Source organism: Symphodus melops (genome assembly GCF_947650265.1).
Source record: "Symphodus melops genome assembly, chromosome: 14".
In the NCBI taxonomy this organism is placed as follows: Eukaryota; Metazoa; Chordata; class Actinopteri; order Labriformes; family Labridae; genus Symphodus; species Symphodus melops.
The window spans coordinates 19,386,517-19,406,427 of NC_136704.1; the positions used below are offsets into that span (position 1 = coordinate 19,386,517).

Below are 19,911 nucleotides of genomic sequence, written 5' to 3' on the forward strand. Positions count from 1 at the left end.
CTGTCCTCTATCTCCCAGTCGCTCATCGAAACGTCTCCTCCATCTGAATTATCCTCTTCCAGATTTTGGAGAAGTTCTAAAGCCTGTTTGGCTGTCAGATTTCTTTTTTTTCTATCCATTTATCTTTTCTTCTATTCAATCTGCTTTCCTCTTATCCTTTGATTAGCTAAATTAGCTGATGTTATAGCTACTTGCCGATTCTGTTCTCTTCTCTTCTCTTCTTTTCTATTCTGTTCTTTTCTGTCCTTTTCTCTTCTCTGCTCTTCAAACTTATTATTTCTTATTTATACTAACTCTATTGTCTATTATATCTATGCTCTTATCTGCTATTCAGTTGTCTTCTAATCTATTCTTTTCCCTCAAAAAATGTACGCTCGTGCTTGAAAAGGATGTGCGCGAGGACGTGTTGCTAGGCAACGGTACATTAAAAACAAAGGGCGCGAAAAATAGGCTGCCGGTAAATTTGACCACTTCTGGCGCTAATGGGTATAAATGCTTCTAACTTTTTTGTCATTTATTCTACAAACCTGTAACAGCTCAAAACATCAATCAACACATATTTAGGTAAAGTCATGTGCCAGAGGATACATGTAATTTATTTGAAGAAAGTTACAGACATTTAAAAAATGGGAAAGGTAAATTAGACCGTTTGGCGCTCCTAGTGTTAAAGAACCTTTTTTTATTTAAAAAAAAAAAATTTTGTTCGCTCTTTGGCTTCAGATGACAGCAGCAGTGAGTCAGACTGTGAGTCAGACGCTGAAGGAAGCACCTGCTCCAGCAGCTCCGACTCCGAGGTGTTTGATGTCATCGCTGAGATCAAGAGGAAGAAAGCTCACCCCGACCGGCTGCACGAGGAGCTGTGGTACAACGACCCCGGGCAGGTTTGTAACCCGCCTCTGCGCCCCTGTGTAGGATTTATGTAACATCAGTCTTTATTTCGCCCGCTGTTTCTTTCTTTAATCTTCCGTATTTCTCTGCAGATAGAACAAGTGATGAGAAGTTGATGAAAGTCGAGCTAACGTAACGCGAGGCATTAAAAGACCCCCCAAAAAACGTGGCCCCTGACGATCGCTGAAATGCTCTCTTTGTCATGAGCGCTTTTTCGCACTCCTGAAGATTTTTCACGAACTGCTGCTCGCACACACACACACACACACACACACACACACACTCACAGCGGGCGACGATCCCTGCTGAAGGGTGGTGGGATGGGGTCGGGGGGGGGGCGGAGATCACACGGTTTTAACCACGTCCCCACAATCGCGAGGATTTCACGCCCCCCCCCTTCCACTCGCTTCTAAATTCTCCTGATTTAGATCCTGCTGCAGCTCGCTCAGATTTCTTGAGGGGAAAAAAATAAATAAATAATATTAAGACGAAGAGGAGGCCGGCAGGAGAAACTCAGAGGAAAGTCTAAGAACAATTTGGCTGCTTGTGTTCAAACATGCCCACTCGTAAACGTCAGCAAACCTTCTCAGACAACAGACAGTGTCTCTAATCCCAACATGGCCCAACTCTGCTGCTGACTTTGACTAATGTATGATTACAGGTACTCGAAGCCACAATCATGATGGTGTTCCTGGAACTTCGTACGAACATGAGTTTAAAAGAGAAGAGGCTGCTTGACATTATCGAATGGGGGGAAAAAAACAACGATTGAAGATTAAAGTCTTAAAATCGGAATCAAGGAATGTGTCTCGCTGTATTGGTGCAAAAACACACACACACACACACACACACACACACGGATCACATACCATGTAAACTGTCCGTCAACTCAATGTTCAACTTTGAAGATTTCATCTAACTGCAGCGCCTTCTGTCTCTGTTACACCGTTTGTCCAGTGGAGGGCGCTAATCAGTTGACTTTGTTCTCCTCCGTGCAGCCCGTCTAACAAGTCTTAACATCTTCTCTGTGTTGTTTATGATCAGAAACATTCCACCTGTGGGTGTATTAAGATGAAGACTTGAACTCTCAGAGGATAAACTGCCTGAATGATGAGAAGTAATTCATTGAAATTCTAAATTCTAACACCTGCGCTCGGATCAGTAACGTAGACCACCTCATGATATAATACTGCTTTAACTGAGGGCACTGGGGGGGGGGGGGGTTTCTGAAGATCAGTGGCTTCATAAGCCGAGCCAGTTTGTGGTCTGCCATCGAGCCGCACGATGAGGAGAGTGATCAAACATTATTGATTGGTTTATTTTCCCCTTTTTGAATTGAGTGCCATTTTCTTAACCGTGAAACGAATAGCGCGAGAAATGTCCCGTCAGTGAAATGCTGTCGTCACAGTTTACCTTTCACACGGCACAGGAACTGTCAACGCAGGGCCAGAGTGGGGGAAAAAAAGAAACCAAACTTCCAAGCTGCGGTGGAGGAACAAGCGCAGGCGTTTGCACTTTTGTAACGAGGAACGTTCAGCTGCCTCCGTGTTCGACATGTCGAGTGAATCAGCTGTGTCTGATTTACGTATTTCCTTTCTGTCCAGATGAATGATGGTCCCTTGTGTAAGTGCAGCGCCAAGGCCAGACGCACGGGGATCCGCCACAGCATCTACCCGGGGGAGGAGGTATGACACGCCGTGAATAAATCACACTTTCCTAACCTTGAAGCGGTGCCACCGGGGGCCAAGGACATTATGCCAGTGCACCTGAATGCATTCTCTGCTGCAGTGGCCGATTTCCATTTTGTATCAAAGGGACGATAAGATTTTAGTCTCACAAAGAGTCAAACGATGAGATCATATGTGGAAGAATTTGACGGGAGAGTCGATCTGCACCTGTGACTCATCGATTATTCTGCCAGGTGCCGAAATTATTATTATTTTTTTGTGTGTGTTTCTCACCGCTCGTTTTCTCTCCCCTCCTTTGTTTTGGAAGAAAAGCGCCCACATGATTCTATCTGCAGCTGACCAGTGTGACTCACTGAGGAAAAAACATTATAGTCCATCGACCTTGTGTTCGACAAAGGTGTGATATCACCTCGGAAGTCATTTCACCGTTTCGGTCCGAGGAGAAAGGAGGGAAAGTCCATATTTGGTTGCCGTTAAGGTCACTTCCTGCATGTGTTAAACTCAGAAGCTAAATTAACATCAATTGGTTAAATACAAAGGGAAAGTAAGGCAGCTTTGTTTATTTAGTATATTTCAAACACGGAGGTGATTCAAGTAGCAAAAGAAATGGAGAGAAAAGAATTCAATATGTCAAATAGTGATGAAAAACACATAAATAGGGGCGCAGGTGGCCTAACGGTGTGGTCGCCCCCTCCATGTTCAGAGACCCTGGTCCTCTCAGTGGGAGGCCCCTCGGCTCCAGACCGGCCCGCGGCTCCTCTCCCGCACGTCATCTCCCCTCTCTGTCGACCTGCTGTCCTACCCCGTCCGCCCAGGATGTAAAGATGAATTGTAAAGGCAGTTAAAAAAAAAAGTCGATCCAAATCGTCGAATCGGTTCTTTGAAAAATGAATCGCTGTAACAGCGTCAGTTGTTGACGCTCACGATGTTGGAAGTTGTCGGTCAAGTTGTTGGAAATGACCAACCCTGCCTTTGAGATGCAGGTCAGTGTTCAACTTGGTTTTGAAAGTTTGGTACGTTGGTTACGTTGCTTTAGTGTCTCTTAAAAGCAGGCGGGCAGTTTAAATGTTTAAATGTTTAAATGTTTAAATGTTACTTACTTGGAGGTCATTTTCTCTTAAAAACACGTTTTTGTCAGGATGGTGTACCGGGGGTTTTGCCAGTTAGTGGACTAACTGCTCATTCGGCTCTCTGCAGAACTGACTGTGTTAATAATCATTCAGGGACTTTACACAGCGTATCACTGTTTTCATTCAAATGTCAAATCCATTTTTTAGTCACCAGGCTTTTCTGCATCGCTGCTCAGACGCCTGAAGACTTCGCCAACTTACAGAAGAAGTCTCGTCTGTTTGATCTTTATACACGACATTTCTCTCAAACTGTGGTGCAGGTGAGCCGCAAAACTATCAAACAAACAGATTTACCCTTACTTGGATCATTTCCAGATACAGATATTTGTTCATTTTCGTAAAGAGTTTAAAGGAAGTGGAGAAGTGAGCGTCAGGATCGATTAGTCGAGTGTAAGGAGGAAAAAGGGTCCAAAAAGTCCGAATTTTCAACTCAAAAAGTGAATATAAAAACCGTTTTTTTTGTACGTGTGCGATGTTGCTCTCAGTTGTGAACAGAATGATGAATGTAAAACTGTAATCACTAACGTGCAGGTTCTTGACTTGAGTGTGTTTCTCTTTCAGTCTGTCAAACAGTGCCGACTGATGAACAACAACTCAGGCAAACTGTTTCACTACAGGATCACCGTGTCCCCGCCCACCAACTTCCTGGTACGTCTCTGTCTCTTTCAAAATACGAGACGTTTACCGGCACTTGTCTGTCTGCAGATTGTTGAATTGCATCACATAATTGATTATTTGAATTATTTGAATTATTATGATTGTTCACCTTGTTAAATACATTTGATTCGGTTGTAGAGCCCGACTGATTCATCAACCAGACGGCAACATCGTACGATACTACCTACTAATTTCACCACAGATATGCGCTGATATTACTCCATTCATTCAACAGTCAAAAAGCATTTAATTCGCGTCTTATTATATTTACTTTTAACAGTTTACACATTACAAGCATCATCACTCTCCAGAGTGTCAAGCAGTGATGCACAAACTTTCCAGTCAAGACACCATCTTGTCTTCCTTATACAGAATGTTTTTTCTTTTATCTTTTTTTTTTCTTTTTCTTGCAAGTATTTGATAAATGTATTTGAGGAATAAACACAATAAAAATGTGATTTTATATATATATATCGATCTCTTCAGATCAAACATACTTTAGAAAAAGATACCGACTGTTTTATCGGTAGTAGATTTATTTATTTTTTATTTTTTAACCTTCCCCAACATCAACATCGACATTGATATCGTTCGGGTCCTGATTCAGAGTAATGCCTTCAGTCAGTGTGTATATGTTGATAGCTCTGCTACCTGTTGCTAAATGATGCGGCTGTTTTGCGTTTCAGACCGACAGGCCGACGGTGATCGAGTACGATGACCACGAGTATCTGTTTGAAGGCTTCTCTCTTTTCTCCCACAAACCGCTCACTAGTGTAAGTCTGCTCTCATCTGGTTTCTCCATGTCGACTCTTTTCTGCCTAATTTTACATTTCAAAATATTTGGTTGCATGTATCACTGTACAGTCTTTGTTTCTGGAATAATATTGTTTCAGAATAGTTCTCTCATTCGTCTAATTCAGACGAATGAGAGAACTCCTCTCCTCAAAAATAACTTCAAATGGGCTTTTGGCTCCGAGGTTGGCGTCTTTGTTGCTCGGACAAAGTGCTGCTCTCACCGTGCTGACCTTGCTGCAGAGTCCCCTTCCTCACGTTTGAAGGCATCCCATCAGTGACTATCGAACATTAGAGAACATTAGATGACTTGAAAGGAACCTTTCTATTCTGCCGCAATTTCACTTTTTTTATTTTTTTTTTATTTTTTTATTCCGAGAAGACGTTTTAAAGGCGGCGGGGGGGGGGGGGGGGGAATCAATAGAGGGGGCCACCAAATTTCTCGCAAATGGGTTCAAAGTGTGAATATTTCCGTGCCTAAATACACACATGTGCTGTGAGCGCCCACTTCTCCCTGCATGTTTGAATAATAAACTACTCGGTCAATATCCATCGGAGCTTGGAAGAGAAGAGCCACGAGGATTAGGGATGATTTGAACTGGATAATTTAAGCAGCCCTTGTTAAAAGCTGGGGTAAACGCTTCGTGGCAGCACGGGGGGATTAGGAGCCTCACAGCGTGGTGATATTAGCCCCCCTGCTAGTTAACGGCTGGGACGGCCGAGAATAAACGTGTCTTCTCCAGGTTAATCTCTTAAAATGGACCCCAGTGCTCGCACAACAAAGACCGTGTAACAGGGGAGATTAAACACAGAAGAGCAGGCTTATCTATTTAGCAAGATTTGAGTCACTTAATTTCCAGGAGCGTGTGTGCGTGTGTGTTTGGAGGCTTGATTTGTAGAAGTGTTTGCACACGTCTCTCTAAAGGTTACACGCATTTATATACTAGAGCGTCAAGCCCACACGCTTTTTATTAAAGTAGAATTACAGATCAGAAGAACACCGGTTAAAGCACAAGAAGTGAAATGTACTCTGAAGGACATTTCTACTGACTGCCTTAATGCTAAGCTAACGGAACCAAGTGAGAGTATTAGAATGAAATTTCTCACACGAAGCTGCAAGATCTGCGTTTCGACAACAGAGCTGTTCAATGAAAACACTGAATCGTCGTAAATAATTCTGTGGCGCTCTTGTGTTGTCGAACGAGCTGTGGACCGCTTTCGATGTTTGATTGCACAGTCAAAAGTAAATAAAATAAAGGCGGAGTTTACTGTTGTGCGGGCTGAAATAACTCCCGAGCCAGACCGAGTGTTTGAGCCTCAGAGCGGAGGACGACCACACGTAGGAATGACTTCCTGTAGTCCTCTGTGGTGCATCCTGGGAGAATGAGTCGAGCCCTAAATGCATGCCACCGGAGAGGCTGAAGAGACAAAATGTATTCAAATGTCTCGTTTCACCCATGTCCTGTTTCTGTGGTGCAGGGGGAGCTTGACATGTTTTGGCCTCACTGAGAGCTGTCATGTCATCTATGTGTTTATTCAGCCTGTGGAAGTAGCACTGAAATGACAAAGGACAGCTTCTCTGTTACTTCTCAACTCTGTCGATTTCTCGTGTGTGCACCCCCCCCCCCCCCCCCCCCCCCCACACACACACACACACACACACACGCGCACATGCTTTTGTGTCCATCTCGATCGAGCTCCACATAAGCAGGTGAAGTGCTTTAATGAGTTTCCTTGAAAAGCTGTAACCTCTGCCTAACGCCGTGGTAATGAGTGGGCCCGTCCTTTCTTCTTCTCGTCCTCCTGTCCCTTTCATCATCACAGATCCCATTGTGCCGTGTGATCCGCTTCAACATAGATTACACCATCCACTTCATAGAGGAGATGACACCGGAGGTCGGTAAAAAAAAAAGAAAACCCTGCTTTATCTGTCGGCTCTTTCTCACCCCTTTTTCTCTCTCTTTTTTTTTTTTTTTTTTTTTGGTTTTTATCTCAAACGGCTGAGCCTCGTGCAACCCCTCGCACCTCGGTGCCTGGGTGAGCCCAGAGTGCTAATCCTCGCTGAAGAGGGAAAATAGATTCTGATTACATCGATAAGGTGGCTTATGTGATAAAGTTAGAGAACAGGATTTACTTATCAGCCATATCTACATTATAGTACTCCTCATAGCAGTATATCTTCCCCTTACTGTACGCTCACTGTCTCTGTCTCTGTCTCTCTCTCTCTCTCTCTCCCTCTCTGTGGTCAGAACTACTGTGTCCGAGGTCTGGAGCTGTTTGCTTCCTACTTGTTCAAGGACATTCTGGAGCTGTACGACTGGAACCTGACGGGTACGAGTCAACTTGCAAAGAGGCCTCGTTTTTTCGCGGAAGAGATTCGGCAGCTTCACATTTCGCCCGTCAATTTCTGCTTCCAAACGACGTTCGTGCAAAAGTGGTTACGAGTCAAATGAGCACGAGGAAGCCATCCCAAACTTGAGTCACGTTCAAAACTGCAGATGTCCCACATTATAGTTGAATCACTAAACGAAACATAAATAAATAAACACAAATAAGCAGTTACATCATTTACTGAAATCATCCGAGGTTTTCACTCGGTCTGTATAGATTAGGTTGTGGAGTTTCAAAGTCCCTATGAGTATGACGCATACTTCTGTTTCTAATGTAGCAGAGACATTATGAAACTACAACTGTTGAACTCTTCCCAGACGATTTAGAGTCTTACAGTCATGCTCTGATGCTACTGATGCTCTCACCCGGTAAATCATCCCGTGAGCAGATTCCAGATTTTTCTTCAGGGCTTTGCTGGACGATCCTACATGAAACGTCCCGGCAACGTTGTGGTGTAATTGAAAAAAAAAAAACACAATAAAAAAAAAAGAAAAAAGGTTGCATTAGAAAACCATTTAAATATACGATAAATAACCTGCTCTGAGTACCAGGATGTTAAATTTTTGAAGCTCTGGAATTCTGAAGTGGGAAATACGTAGGAAGCCTCTCGTGTTTGGGTTAGGGTTGGGTTAGGTTTTTATAAGTTAATGAAGTCGACTCCTTGTGGTTTAAATCATCCTGAAACATAAACACTCATGCGTTTGCTTTCAGATTGATTTTTTTTTCCTAAACGTTACAACAACTGACTGTCATGTGTTCCCCTCTCTTAGGTCCTGAAGATGACAACGAGGCGTTCGGGTGCCAGCAGTTTCATTTCATGCCCCGTTTTGTTCGATTCTTACCAGGTGAGACTGAAGCCCCGCTTCAACCAAGCGCTCTGGTTTGTTTCTGCACAGTTTGCTACGGTAAACGCTGACCTGATAGACCCTGACACAAAGCTGTCGGATGGCGACACGCGGCAGCCTGCCAATACATTCAATGAGAAGGAGGAAGAAGGCGACTCTGTAAAGAAAGGGCAACAGGGGGAGGACGTCCAGCTGAAGTCTGTACCTCCAAGGTCGACCTCCGGGCGCTGCTACAGGCTGATATTAGTCGCAACCTTCAAATGACTTTCTCAGATCCACAGAATATTTAACCACTTTTTTGTTTTATTACCGCCGTCACACGGGAAACGATTGTTCTCTTCGACCAATCAACAAGCGACCAGTCTAGCGGCACTATTTAGGGTCACATCAGTGTACTTTGCGCCTCAACAGATGAGTAGCAAAAAAAAAAACAGGACCGTACAGATCAGTTTGTTGGTACCATTCCCAACTTTGCTTGTACCGAATCAGACCGCTTGATGGAAACAGAACATGCTGGAATCTTTTCTCTCCAGGTCACAACCTCACAAAGACTTAAGGGTCAAATCTGATGAAGGCAAAAAAAAAAAAAAAAAAAAAGAAGCTGCATATCCATCCTGTCTGCATACTGCTGCTGTTCATATTCGTGTTAGGATGAGCCTGATGCGTGACGTTCATCTTTGCGACACATGATGGCGCTGGTGCACCATCACGTCTCTTGCCCCCGATGTTTTCCTCAGACAGCCGTGCCTCCTCCTACCTCATTTCCATCAAAAAACAATTTCTCCCCCAGCTCTCCCAATTCAGCTGGGCTACAAACACTTATCTGCCTTTTTTTGTTTTTGTTTTATTTATTCTTTTTTTATAAAAACACCAAAAAAAAAGAAAAGAAAAGAGGTCCAATGGGATGTTTGTGATGTGATCTGTGCAGTAGGCACAGAGTGAGAGGAGACGGGGAGTTACAGGGAGAGCGTGATGATGTTTGGAAAGTTGCAGTGGGAGTGTGTGGGTATGCATTTGATATTGTCTTTAATGCATTCCCAGGGTTTTCGTGATGGGCGCTGGATGGTTTGTGCGGCTGTCCATTCGAACGCTCCTAAATGGAGGTCAATCAATTTTGCATGAGTGTCTATTAAACGAGCTCCATTTGACCTGCTGGATTGCATGCACATGTCTGACTGTGTGTGTGTGTGCGTGCGTGTGTGTGTGTGTGTCAGCCAACAGCTCCCTACTTGTTCGTCTAACGCAGACTTGAAGGATATTGCGTACGAGTATTATTATCATTATGTGCATTCAAGTACTTGAACGACATCTGTGCCCCTGTTCACCTGAGCAGCTCCAGAGAAACACAGGGACTTTAGCACAGCACAGAGTTTTGAGGAGGTGAGGTCGGGTAAAGCTGCAAGTCTTAATAAATGGTAGGACGGTCGCTATCAGATTCATAGTTGGTGTCACTACTCGAGAAGAAACGTTAAACATTTACTGGTTTCCAGCATCTGTCATTTTCAGATTTTTATTTTTAATTTTTTCTTTGATCAGTAGATGCAGAGTTCACTTCTGCACTCACAGAGGTCTCTGGCACACTGGATGGGTTCATTAGGATAGAAATTCAGCTTTTTCTTTCAACATTAACCTTTTTTGGGGGCAGTTATGGATGTTGAACGTCGTAGGGAAGCTTGCTGCAACAAATTCCCTTGTGTGTGTGTGGGGGGGGGGGGGAGAAAAAATATCACTACTTGTTTAAATCCACGAAATGACACGTCATAAATCCCTGGTGAGCCTCTTAACCTCTGGATGTTTATTTATTTTATACTCCTTTGCGTACACATATTCACTCCGGGTGTGTTTCCATCTCTGTTCATCGTCTCAGATGGGGGGAAGGAGGTGCTGTCCATGCATCAGGTGCTGCTGTACGTCCTGCGAAGCAGCAAGCCGCTGGTCCCCGAGGAGGAGATTGCAGACATGCTGCAGTGGGAGGAGCTGGAGTGGCAGAAATACGCGGAGGAGTGCAAGGGCATGATCGTCACCAACCCGGGCATGGTGAGTGAGGCCTCAGCCTGTGTGCGCGGACAGGAGGTGGCCTTGTCTGTTTTCTCAAGGGCAGCCCCCCCCACCCAACCCCCCCCGACACTGCAGGAATAAGAGTGTCCCTGTTAGCCCGTGACATCAGCAACCTCACCTATTATCCCCAAGGGCGTTTGCTGTCATGAACGCTGTACTGGACGAAGCGTTCATGTCACCATCAAGTCGGTTAACCTTCCTGTCTGGTCCATATTTTAACGGATGTACAGTAATTGTGTCTGGGGGGGGGGGAAAGGTGAAGATGTCATTGCTAGCATTAAAGGTTGCATATGAAGAGTGAAGACGGTTGTGTAACCTTTGGCGTGGGAGAGTTATTGAGTCAACTGCTGCTCAAGTGTTGCAGTCAGGGTTTCCACACAGATCACTCTGCCAGTCAAATGAAGTCGATAAAAAAAAAAAAAAAACACATTTAGAGAATTACCCCGTGCGTGCTAATAGATACGACTACCTGGGATTTAGTGGGTGTGAAAAAAAAAAAATCTATCGCGTCTTCTTCCAAATGTTTTTGAGGAGTAGAGCTGAAAAGTTGCCACCTCGAGAAGAAGTGCAGAGCCTCGCCCTTTTTGGGCGAGCCTTCGAGTTGAAAGTCATTAATTTTTAAGAGAGCCGCTGTCAAAAACTCCCCGTGTTTCAGCCTCCTGCCGTTCAGATCTTGTACCCACGTCGTCTTCGCTGCGTGTCTGCCGGGGAAGAAACCCATCCGGCGTATAGAACGCGAAGTGGAAAAGTCTCGGTCATACAGCGGCTGTAGTCAACACACTGTTGTCATGGAGACGGGACGGACTTGCGGCGCTTTTCTTCCCAGCGAAGGAAACGCTTCATGCGCACACAAACAAAACAAAATCCAAGGTGGACACGGGTCCTGAAGTGACTGCTGGTTTTAAAACCAGGAAATGTTTTCTTTTCATTCCCAGCATTAACCTGCGTCACCCATGACTGAGAGTAGAAGTGCAGCTCTGATTCAGCTTTCACTTTTTTTTTTTCTTTCTTTTTTTTTTTTAATTAACCTCTTCAGTAAGCCCAAAAGAATCTTAAAAAAAAAGGAAAAAAAAAGAGAAGAACTGTTTTATTCACTACCGACTCAAAGATCCTTCAAACATCACAGAGCTGAAGCTCAGCACGTTGAACGTTTATCTGTCTTTAAAACGAATGGAGCCGCTTTGTTGCAAAACACACACCAGACCTGTTTTCCATGAATGAAGATCAACCGAAGAAAAACGACGATGTTAAAGGAAGTTCATTAAAAAAAAAAGAGAAGAGTTACTTTGAAATCCTGCAACTAGTCAAGATTAGTTGGAGTATGGAGAAACGTGTGAATGGCCCCCCCCTGGAGGAATGTGCCGTGAAAACATTTAGTGACAAAAAGACGACAAACTAAATCCTTGAAAAAAACCAGAGGGATTAAAGATGGCCGAGCGGTTGGGTCGTGCCCCACGCGCAGAGGGCAAAACTCCTCCCCCGCATGCAGCGCGGGTTTTACGTCCGACCTGCATGTCACTCCCTCTTTATCTTTCTCCTGGTTTCCTTCTCTCTTCAACACTGTTCTGTCCAAATGAAGACAAACAAAACACTGTTTTTGCGGCATTCAAGAAAATTAAAAAGAAAAAACTTTGGGTCGTGGAACTCTCACAGAAATCAAACCGGCTTTGTTTTGCCAAGGTCATACATGCTGCAGCAAATAATGGGGGTTCAGACGCCAATCAAACACGCCATTGCTCAAGTGATTACTACACGCGGTGGCATGTTTGACAACGAGGGCACAAAATCTCATCAGCCTTTCGTCGGCTTTGATGCAATAAAAGTGTAGGTAAAGAACACGGGCGCACGCTAAATGGCCGTCTGTGTTCATAGGAATTAGCATTTACAATGTATTTGTGTCGGGGGTTGTAAACAGGGCAATCATCGAGGCCTCCATCAAGCCAATCAAAGCTGATTATGTCGCTTTAAAAAGCCAAATCAAAGTTGGCTGTTTGACCCCCTTTCGCCCTCGAAATCCAAGTTTTTTTTTTTTTTTGCATGCAGGGCGCGAAGAGGCGAGGCGAGCTGCGGCTAATGTCAAGGTGAGCCTCCGAGCCTCGAGCCATCTGTCGCGCCGCTCATCACGCCGTATGCTACGGCTCCTTCCTCTGATCTCGCAAAACGTCCTGACAGGCTAAGTGCGGTTTGGGAGTCGGCTGAGGACATGTTGCTTGTCAATCTCTTCCCCCCATAAGGACGTCAGATGTTGGCTCCCTCGCGCCGGCGTCTCCTTTATCACTGTCCGCCGCGGTTGCCAAATCTGAGCCTCATCACGTGGATTGTTACACGTATTGCGAGATAATTGAACAACGGCTGCCTGGAAGTGTTGAACGATGTCACGTCTCCTCGTGTTGACTTCCCCCTCTTTTTTTTTTTTTTTTTTTTTTTTGTGTGTCCTTCAGAAACCGAGCTCAGTGCGGATTGACCAGCTGGACAGGGAGCAGTTCAACCCGGACGTCATCACCTTCCCCATCATCGTTCATTTTGGGATCAGGCCGGCTCAGCTCAGCTACGCCGGAGACCCTCAGTAAGATCACACACGCACACACACACACACACACACACACACACACACACACACACACACACACACACACACACACACACACACACACACACACACACACACACAACACACACACACACACACACACACACACACACACACACACACACACAAACAAATAGGGCTGCTGAACATAAAGGTACTTTGAAGCCGTTTTTTTCTTTCTCATATCAAACAGGAGAACTTTTCTGTCCGCGTGGCTTCAGTTATTTTGAGGAGCTTAAAGAGAACCGGAAAAAACGATTTTGTCAACCGTGATCTTCATTTTGCGGAGAAACGACACTTAACGTACTGCTTGTTTGATAAATGTTAACCCACTTAATAAGCCACTGGTAGAAAGTGTCCAGACTTTGACCTCACAGTGTCTGTGAGTGCCCTCTATCGTACCTGCAGCCCTCACTCAGCCACGCCGCAGCAGAACGTTCTCTTTCACAGCTCTACAGACACCGACACTTTGTCACTAACTATTCGCCGTCCTGCCCCCCTCGAGCGCCTGTTCGCAGACGGACGCGGAAAAAGGTGAGAGGTGGCGAAGTCACCTCGGCGCCACCTTCTCGTTTCCTTCTTCACCTGCGAGGCTGTTGGCCCAGCGCCGCCCCCCCCCTTTCCCCGCCCAATGACCACCTCCAGAAATGTCCCAAGAACGATATCAGAACACACACACACACACACACAGAGAGGTATTCTTTGCAGCACAGTGACCAGCAGATTCTCAGTGAGGGTTATCAGGACAAAGTCGTGCAGGTTGATGTACGAGGGCGAATTTTGTCTTCGACGCATCGTTGTGCCTCCTTTTGTGTTTGGTGTGTTCAGGAACTCTTTCTAAGTCAGAAAAAAAAAGAATCATTTGAAAACGGTGTCAGGTATCTGTTTTTGTTTTTAAATTTTAAGTTATTTTTATGATTCTATCATCATTAAACACAAAAGGCCTCGTCCTGTTTGCAAACCAACCCTCCTCCCCCCGCCGTGTTTCTGTCGCCTCCTTCCCCAAATCCCGACTTGCCGACGCTCTCCCAGGACTCTGTGACGGCGGAGTCTCTTGTGTCGCACGTCAAGGGGGGGGAACGAGAAAGGCGTATGTCAGAGCACAAGGGGGAGATATGAAAAAAAAAAAAAAAGGACGAGGAAAACGAGTGGCGTGACATTTTCACATGCATCGTCACGGGTCCCAGGTTTCCCCTCTGGGTGCCTCCGCCTTTAGGGGAGCTGCTGCGGTTTATGTCTGGTGAATAGTAATGCCACGCAGGCAGAGATGCCACAGGGCTGCAGCAGGGAATTTAGCACTGTGCTGCTGCATAATTAACAAAAAGCAGCGTTATTAGATCATCTGAGCGGTGGCCTCCGAGTCGTTCGGGGGGGGGGGGGGGGCGCAGAAGAAGAAGAAAAAAAAGTTGTGCTTGAGTTCTGATTTCAAACCTGTGGATTTCTTTTTTTTTTTTTTTTTTTCTTCTTCTACTTCTTCTTTATTTATTTACACTCAAAATATCCGGTCTGATCGCGACGCTCAGGAGGGAAATGTGGTTGATGAAAACGCAAACGAGAGGAGGATCATTAGAAAATGTGTCCAAGCAGAACTAGTTTGCTTTCTCCCCCCCAACTCACTAATGTCCCCCCCCCCCCCCACACACACACACACACACACACACACACACACACACACACACTCTGACACTCCCCTGCTGTAAGTTTTTAGCGGCCTGTCCGCTCGGCTCTTTCATCCCCGCGCACCCTGCTGCCATGTCAAACTACTCAAAGCGACAGACAAGGACAAATTTATGGATGGACTGGGACATCATTAGGCGAGTAGTAGAAGAGGAGAGCGGAAAAGGATTTCCTACCACCGCTAATGATGCGCGTAGCGAGGGCAAGGAGTCGGTGTTGATTGCGGCGGCGGCGGCGATGCCACAGAGAGAGGGAGCTTTTCGGACACAGCAGCAGCATATATTAACTCAGGAGACTGAAGAAGCTGTGTTGTCTTTTCTTTTTTTTTTTCTCTCTCTCTCTGTCTCTCTCTTTCCCCACCCCTCACAACGCTCCATCAAGGCTGCCCAGACATGTCAGAGGTCAGGGGATGTAAAGAAAAAAAAAGAAGAGAGCAGGATGGACTTAGTGCAGCGCGGAGGAGGGATGAAACACGAGAGGAAAAAAAGAGCACATGACTGGAGCACAGGAAGGGAAAAAAAAAAAGTGAAAGCGTAATGTGGTGGAATCCAAAGACGCTGGGAGACAGAAGTCCCACCCCCCCTTTTTTTTTTCTTTTCTTTTTTCCCCAGACACACATAAATGAGCTGTCATTGAAGAAGTCCCCTCATTCTAAGTCCTGTAAAAGCAGCGATGACAATCTCGCAGGTTCGCATCATGTAGGATTCTTTTACACAATCCAGCCGGGCTTAAATGGAATGGAACGCTGTCACATATAGACTCTCATGTCAGTCACAAGGCTGAGTTTGAGCAACACAATTTACATACTGAGCTCTGATTCTTTTTTTTTTTTTTTTCGGGCCTCTTTGATAATGCACAGTGAAGTACTTTCACTTCGGAGTGCTGTCTTTCCATGTATACCATTTCTTTTGTGAAGCTGCTAGCTTGTTCAAGTTTTATCAGAAGGAGTTGAAAACCTCGTGTCCTCTCTTTTTCTTCACTTTTCTCTCTTGACGTACTTGACAGAAGTAGAAATAAAAATAGAAAAACTGGAAAAGCCTCAGTTTTCACCAGTTAAGTAGAATAATTGTGATTGGTTGCCTCTCGCTCTCTTTCTCTCTCTCTGTGTGTGTGTGTGTGTGTGTGTGTGTGTGTGTGTGTGTGTGTGTGTGTGTGTGTGTGTGTGTGTGTGTGTGTGTGTGTGTGTGTGTGTGTGTGTGTGTGTGTGTGTGTGTGTGTGTGTGTGTGTGTGTGTGTGTGTGTGTGTGTGTGTGTGTGTGTGTGTGTGTGTGTGTGTGTGTGTGTGTGTGAGGAAATCAGAGCGTTTGCATTTGGCTGTTGGACACGTTTCAAGGCTCTGAGTTTATGTGGGCAGAGGCAGCAAGTGAAGTGCATTCTGTCACATTTTCAGTGTTCAATCTATATGTGTGAATGAGGGTTAATGTAAAGGCTAAAGCAGCTCAAAGGGAAACAAGCAGGGACAGGATTATGAAATCAATGCTTGTTATATCATGAGCAGTGAAACAAAACAGAACTTTTTTCGTATTCACAAAGTAGCATGAAACACTGCAAGATCGACGAACACGCGTTACAACAACTAATGTATCAGAGTGGGACACTTTCTATGGAGCCAAAGTCTAGAGTTAGAGTAGAGTTTGGTAGCTTTAACATGTTTCTTTCTTTTTTTTTTTTTTTTTTTACTTTTTCTGAACATAATGAGCTTTTATGTGAACATGAGATCATCAGGGCTCTTACAGGTAAAAAAAACCCAACAAAAAAACCAACAACAAAAAATTCGCGAATAACCGATCCGTACCGTCCTACTTTTTGGGATCCTTCCGTTGGGGTTCCAAGAATCGAGCCGACCCGAAAAGGCGGATCTACACACTGCAGTCCGCTGATTGGTTGAAAGAATCGTCTCTTCCCGTGTGACAACAGTAAACAAAACCCAATGACAAAGTGGACGAACTGCTGGATGTTTTCCAGCGTGGGTTTTGTTCGTGTTGCCTTTTTCTCGATTTGTTGAATTTATTGGTTAGCGGTTAGCTGCTATCATATGACTCTATTTATGTAGCGGCTATCGGCATCCATTTTACACGCTGCCTACCAAATAGGGCACGGGGAGCTGTGGAAACACAAACTGGATCGGGCTTAATCGAACAAAACTGTACCAAACCGTACCGATCTGTACCGGTGGACCTCAGAATGAGAATCAGCAGTATTGGCAACGTATGCTAACACACACACACACACACACACACAAAGCACCAAAAAAACAAACTAACATGTGCATTAAAGGAGAACCATCTATGAGTCTCATCCTGGGGTCAGGAGTTCAAGCAGTCACGCTAAAAGCATCGACATCTGCGTGAATTCGGTTTAGCACGCCAGCTCCTCCACTTTGAAGTTGCTCTGCTACAGATAACCAGGGCGGAGGGTTCAGAATACCCAAACGCCATTTCTCCACTATCTGTACAAGTGTTTTGGACCGAGAGCGTAAAGAGGTCCAGAGAAGAGTATCTGTGTCTGAATGCGAAACAGACATTACATTAGCAGATGGATTAGGAAGCCAACATTGCTTCAACCAGGGCGTATGAACAGAGCTGCAGATGAGAAACCGTCGGCGAGGAGGAAAAGAAGGCAGCATATGCTAATGGAAGCATGTGCAGGGAGCGGCGAGGGCCTCGGCCGCGCTACCCCGAGAGCACACAGCGGATCTGCGGAAAGGTCATTGGAGCGGATTGGGGACGCGCGGGGGGGGGCCTCCCAGGCTGGATAGACTCTCTCTCCCTCTGTCCGTATGGCTCGCTCTCTCTTTCTTCCTCCTCTCGTCTGCTCGGGCTGCTTCAGTGCGGAGGTGGTGGCGAGCTGATAATCGAGGCGGTAAAGCCGTCTCATTCCCTCGTCTCAGTCTCTAATGAAGTCCCCACTATTAAAGCTCTATAATTCTTCTATTCCACAGCACACCCCAACCCTCCGCACTTCCTCCTCTCTCTCTCTCTCTCTCTCTCACCCTCTCTCTTTCTCCCTTCTGCTTCTGAATGCCTCTCTGCCTTTCTCTCCGTCAATGCGCCATCCTATCCTGCGAAAAAGAACCTCCCCACCAACCTTACCCCACCGTCCCACCAATCATAATTGAATAACTCTGAGTAAATGAGGAGAAAGTCTCCTGAATGGGAGCAGAACGGTCACACTCGGCCCTCAGTGCATCAATCAGGACGTCTGATTGAAAAAAGAGAGAGAGAGAGAGGAGAAAGGGTAGGTGGTTAGTATGGCGGCTACATGTCACCTTGCCGATAACTCCCCGAGTCTTTTCAGATGCAAATGAGAGCAAAGACAATGCTTTTTTTTTTTTTATAGAAAATGAGAAGGTGGATGTGAGATAGCTCTGGAGTCATGTGTCAGAGCGGCTCAGATGTTTAATGACTTACAGCTGCTTTTTTTTTTTTTTTTTTTACACCAGAACAGAAAATAAGGTGAAAATGTCAGTCAGTACATGCGTGAAAAAGGTCTGTGGGTTCAAACAGCGGACGTCTGCAACACCGAGCCCTCACACTACGAGCAGCGGAGGCCGCGGGCAACTGTTAAATAATGTTTAATATCAGGCAGGCCGCAGATGAAATATTCATGTGATGTTGCACAGCAGGGGAGTGAGTGAATGTGGGGGAGGAGGGGGTTAGAGATTGACTCCTGTCAGCCTTCGTCTAACCTCCTTATTTACCGTCTGCAGGTACCAGAAGCTGTGGAAGAGCTACGTCAAACTACGCCACCTGCTGGCCAACAGTCCCAAGGTCAAGCAGATTGACAAGCAGAAGCTGACGCAGAGAGAGGTGGGTTGGACGGGAAAAAAAACAAAACACTTTTCAAATTTTTTTTTTTATTATTGTCACACTCGTTTCAACAATGCCAGGTGGCTTGTATTTGTGATGTGGATTCAGTGCCATGTGCCTTTCAATCTAAATATTTTTGTAAAGCTCCATTGGTGCTAAGTTGGAATAGGATGCGCCGAGCACTCGCACACTTTTCAGAAATGCAAGAATTTCCCAGAACAAAACTATTACCTTCTACCTGTGATTCATGCTGTGCGAAGTGATTCAGATGCTGCTTATCTGGAACCCACTTGCCTGAAAGAGGGACAGGGATGCTTTTTCACTTAACAAAAGGGAGCCAATATTTACAAAGGCAGCATTATCTCTTCTTTGGTTTTGTTGTTATTGTTAAGAAAACACAGCCTGGCTTTCACACCTTTAATGATTTGCCACAACAGAGTCGTATTTTAAGATTGAATTCAGAGGCCTACTGAGAAAATATTCATTTGCACATAAGCTCCATGTTTATAAGACTAGATGTGTTTTTTTTATTTTAGAAATTCTATTTAAAGCTCCTTTGAGGGGTTTTAAGCCGGTTATGAAACACACTGAAATTAATTCTGATGCCTCTTTTTGTACAACTCAAGCAAACATGATCATGAACCTAAAGTCTGAATGTTTCTTTAAAGTTGTTTTTAACGTCAAAACTTCTGCCGGGGTTGGGCGGGTGTCAGACGAACACAATGTTTTGGGGTTTTTTTGCACGGTAAAGCTTTAAAGTGAGCGATACACTTGACTGTTAAAGAGAAGGCAGATGAGATTTGATGTGTTAAAAAACCCCCCAAAAAAACCAATACTGTCACATGGACATGGTAAAATCAGTAAAGAGATAAGAGGTACAGCTTTGTCCACAGGGGGGCGCCAAAATCAACATTAGTGAAAAGTTCTTCACAGCAGCTTTAAACACATGGTGAAAGATTTTGCTTAAAAGTTGATTCCACATTTTTCAAATCAGGACGCCATTGTTTTAAAAAAAAAAAAAAGTAGTTTTAGAGCTAACACCCAGTTTCAAATATCCGGGAATTATGCTTGGACTGTTGCCGTACCTTGGCTGCAGACAGCCAAAACTCATTTTATTTTCGAACTCTTCAGGCACTCAAAGGTTTAATAAGCTCATCTCCTGCTCTCTCTCTTTCCATTATACTTTGATTTTATTTTGTTGCATCAACAATAGAAAGCGTCTTTAAGTCAACTTTTTGAAAACATTTTAAAGCGATGTCTAAATCAGCCTCAGAACGCAATAAGACGGTGTAATTCTGATTAGACATGGTGGCATCACAAAGTCAGGGCAGCAGAATTGTGAAACTCTCGCTGACTATGTATATAAATGAAAAAGTAAGTTAATTT

General features: G+C 44.8%; 1 protein-coding gene across 5 annotated transcripts in view; it reads left to right on the forward strand.

Annotated features, from left to right (window-relative positions):
* Nucleotides 1–19,911, forward strand: part of drosha (drosha ribonuclease III) — a 115,080-nt gene that overhangs the window by 7,813 nt on the left and 87,356 nt on the right. For all 5 annotated transcript variants that reach the window (XM_079361103.1, XM_079361102.1, XM_079361101.1 and 2 more), the window contains 10 exons: nucleotides 721–881; nucleotides 2,493–2,573; nucleotides 4,268–4,354; nucleotides 5,050–5,136; nucleotides 6,980–7,051; nucleotides 7,405–7,486; nucleotides 8,317–8,391; nucleotides 10,259–10,428; nucleotides 12,891–13,015; nucleotides 18,426–18,525. In XM_079361103.1, coding sequence (XP_079217229.1) covers nucleotides 721–881; nucleotides 2,493–2,573; nucleotides 4,268–4,354; nucleotides 5,050–5,136; nucleotides 6,980–7,051; nucleotides 7,405–7,486; nucleotides 8,317–8,391; nucleotides 10,259–10,428; nucleotides 12,891–13,015; nucleotides 18,426–18,525 — 1,040 coding nt within the window. The remainder of the gene's footprint in view (nucleotides 1–720; nucleotides 882–2,492; nucleotides 2,574–4,267; nucleotides 4,355–5,049; nucleotides 5,137–6,979; nucleotides 7,052–7,404; nucleotides 7,487–8,316; nucleotides 8,392–10,258; nucleotides 10,429–12,890; nucleotides 13,016–18,425; nucleotides 18,526–19,911) is intronic.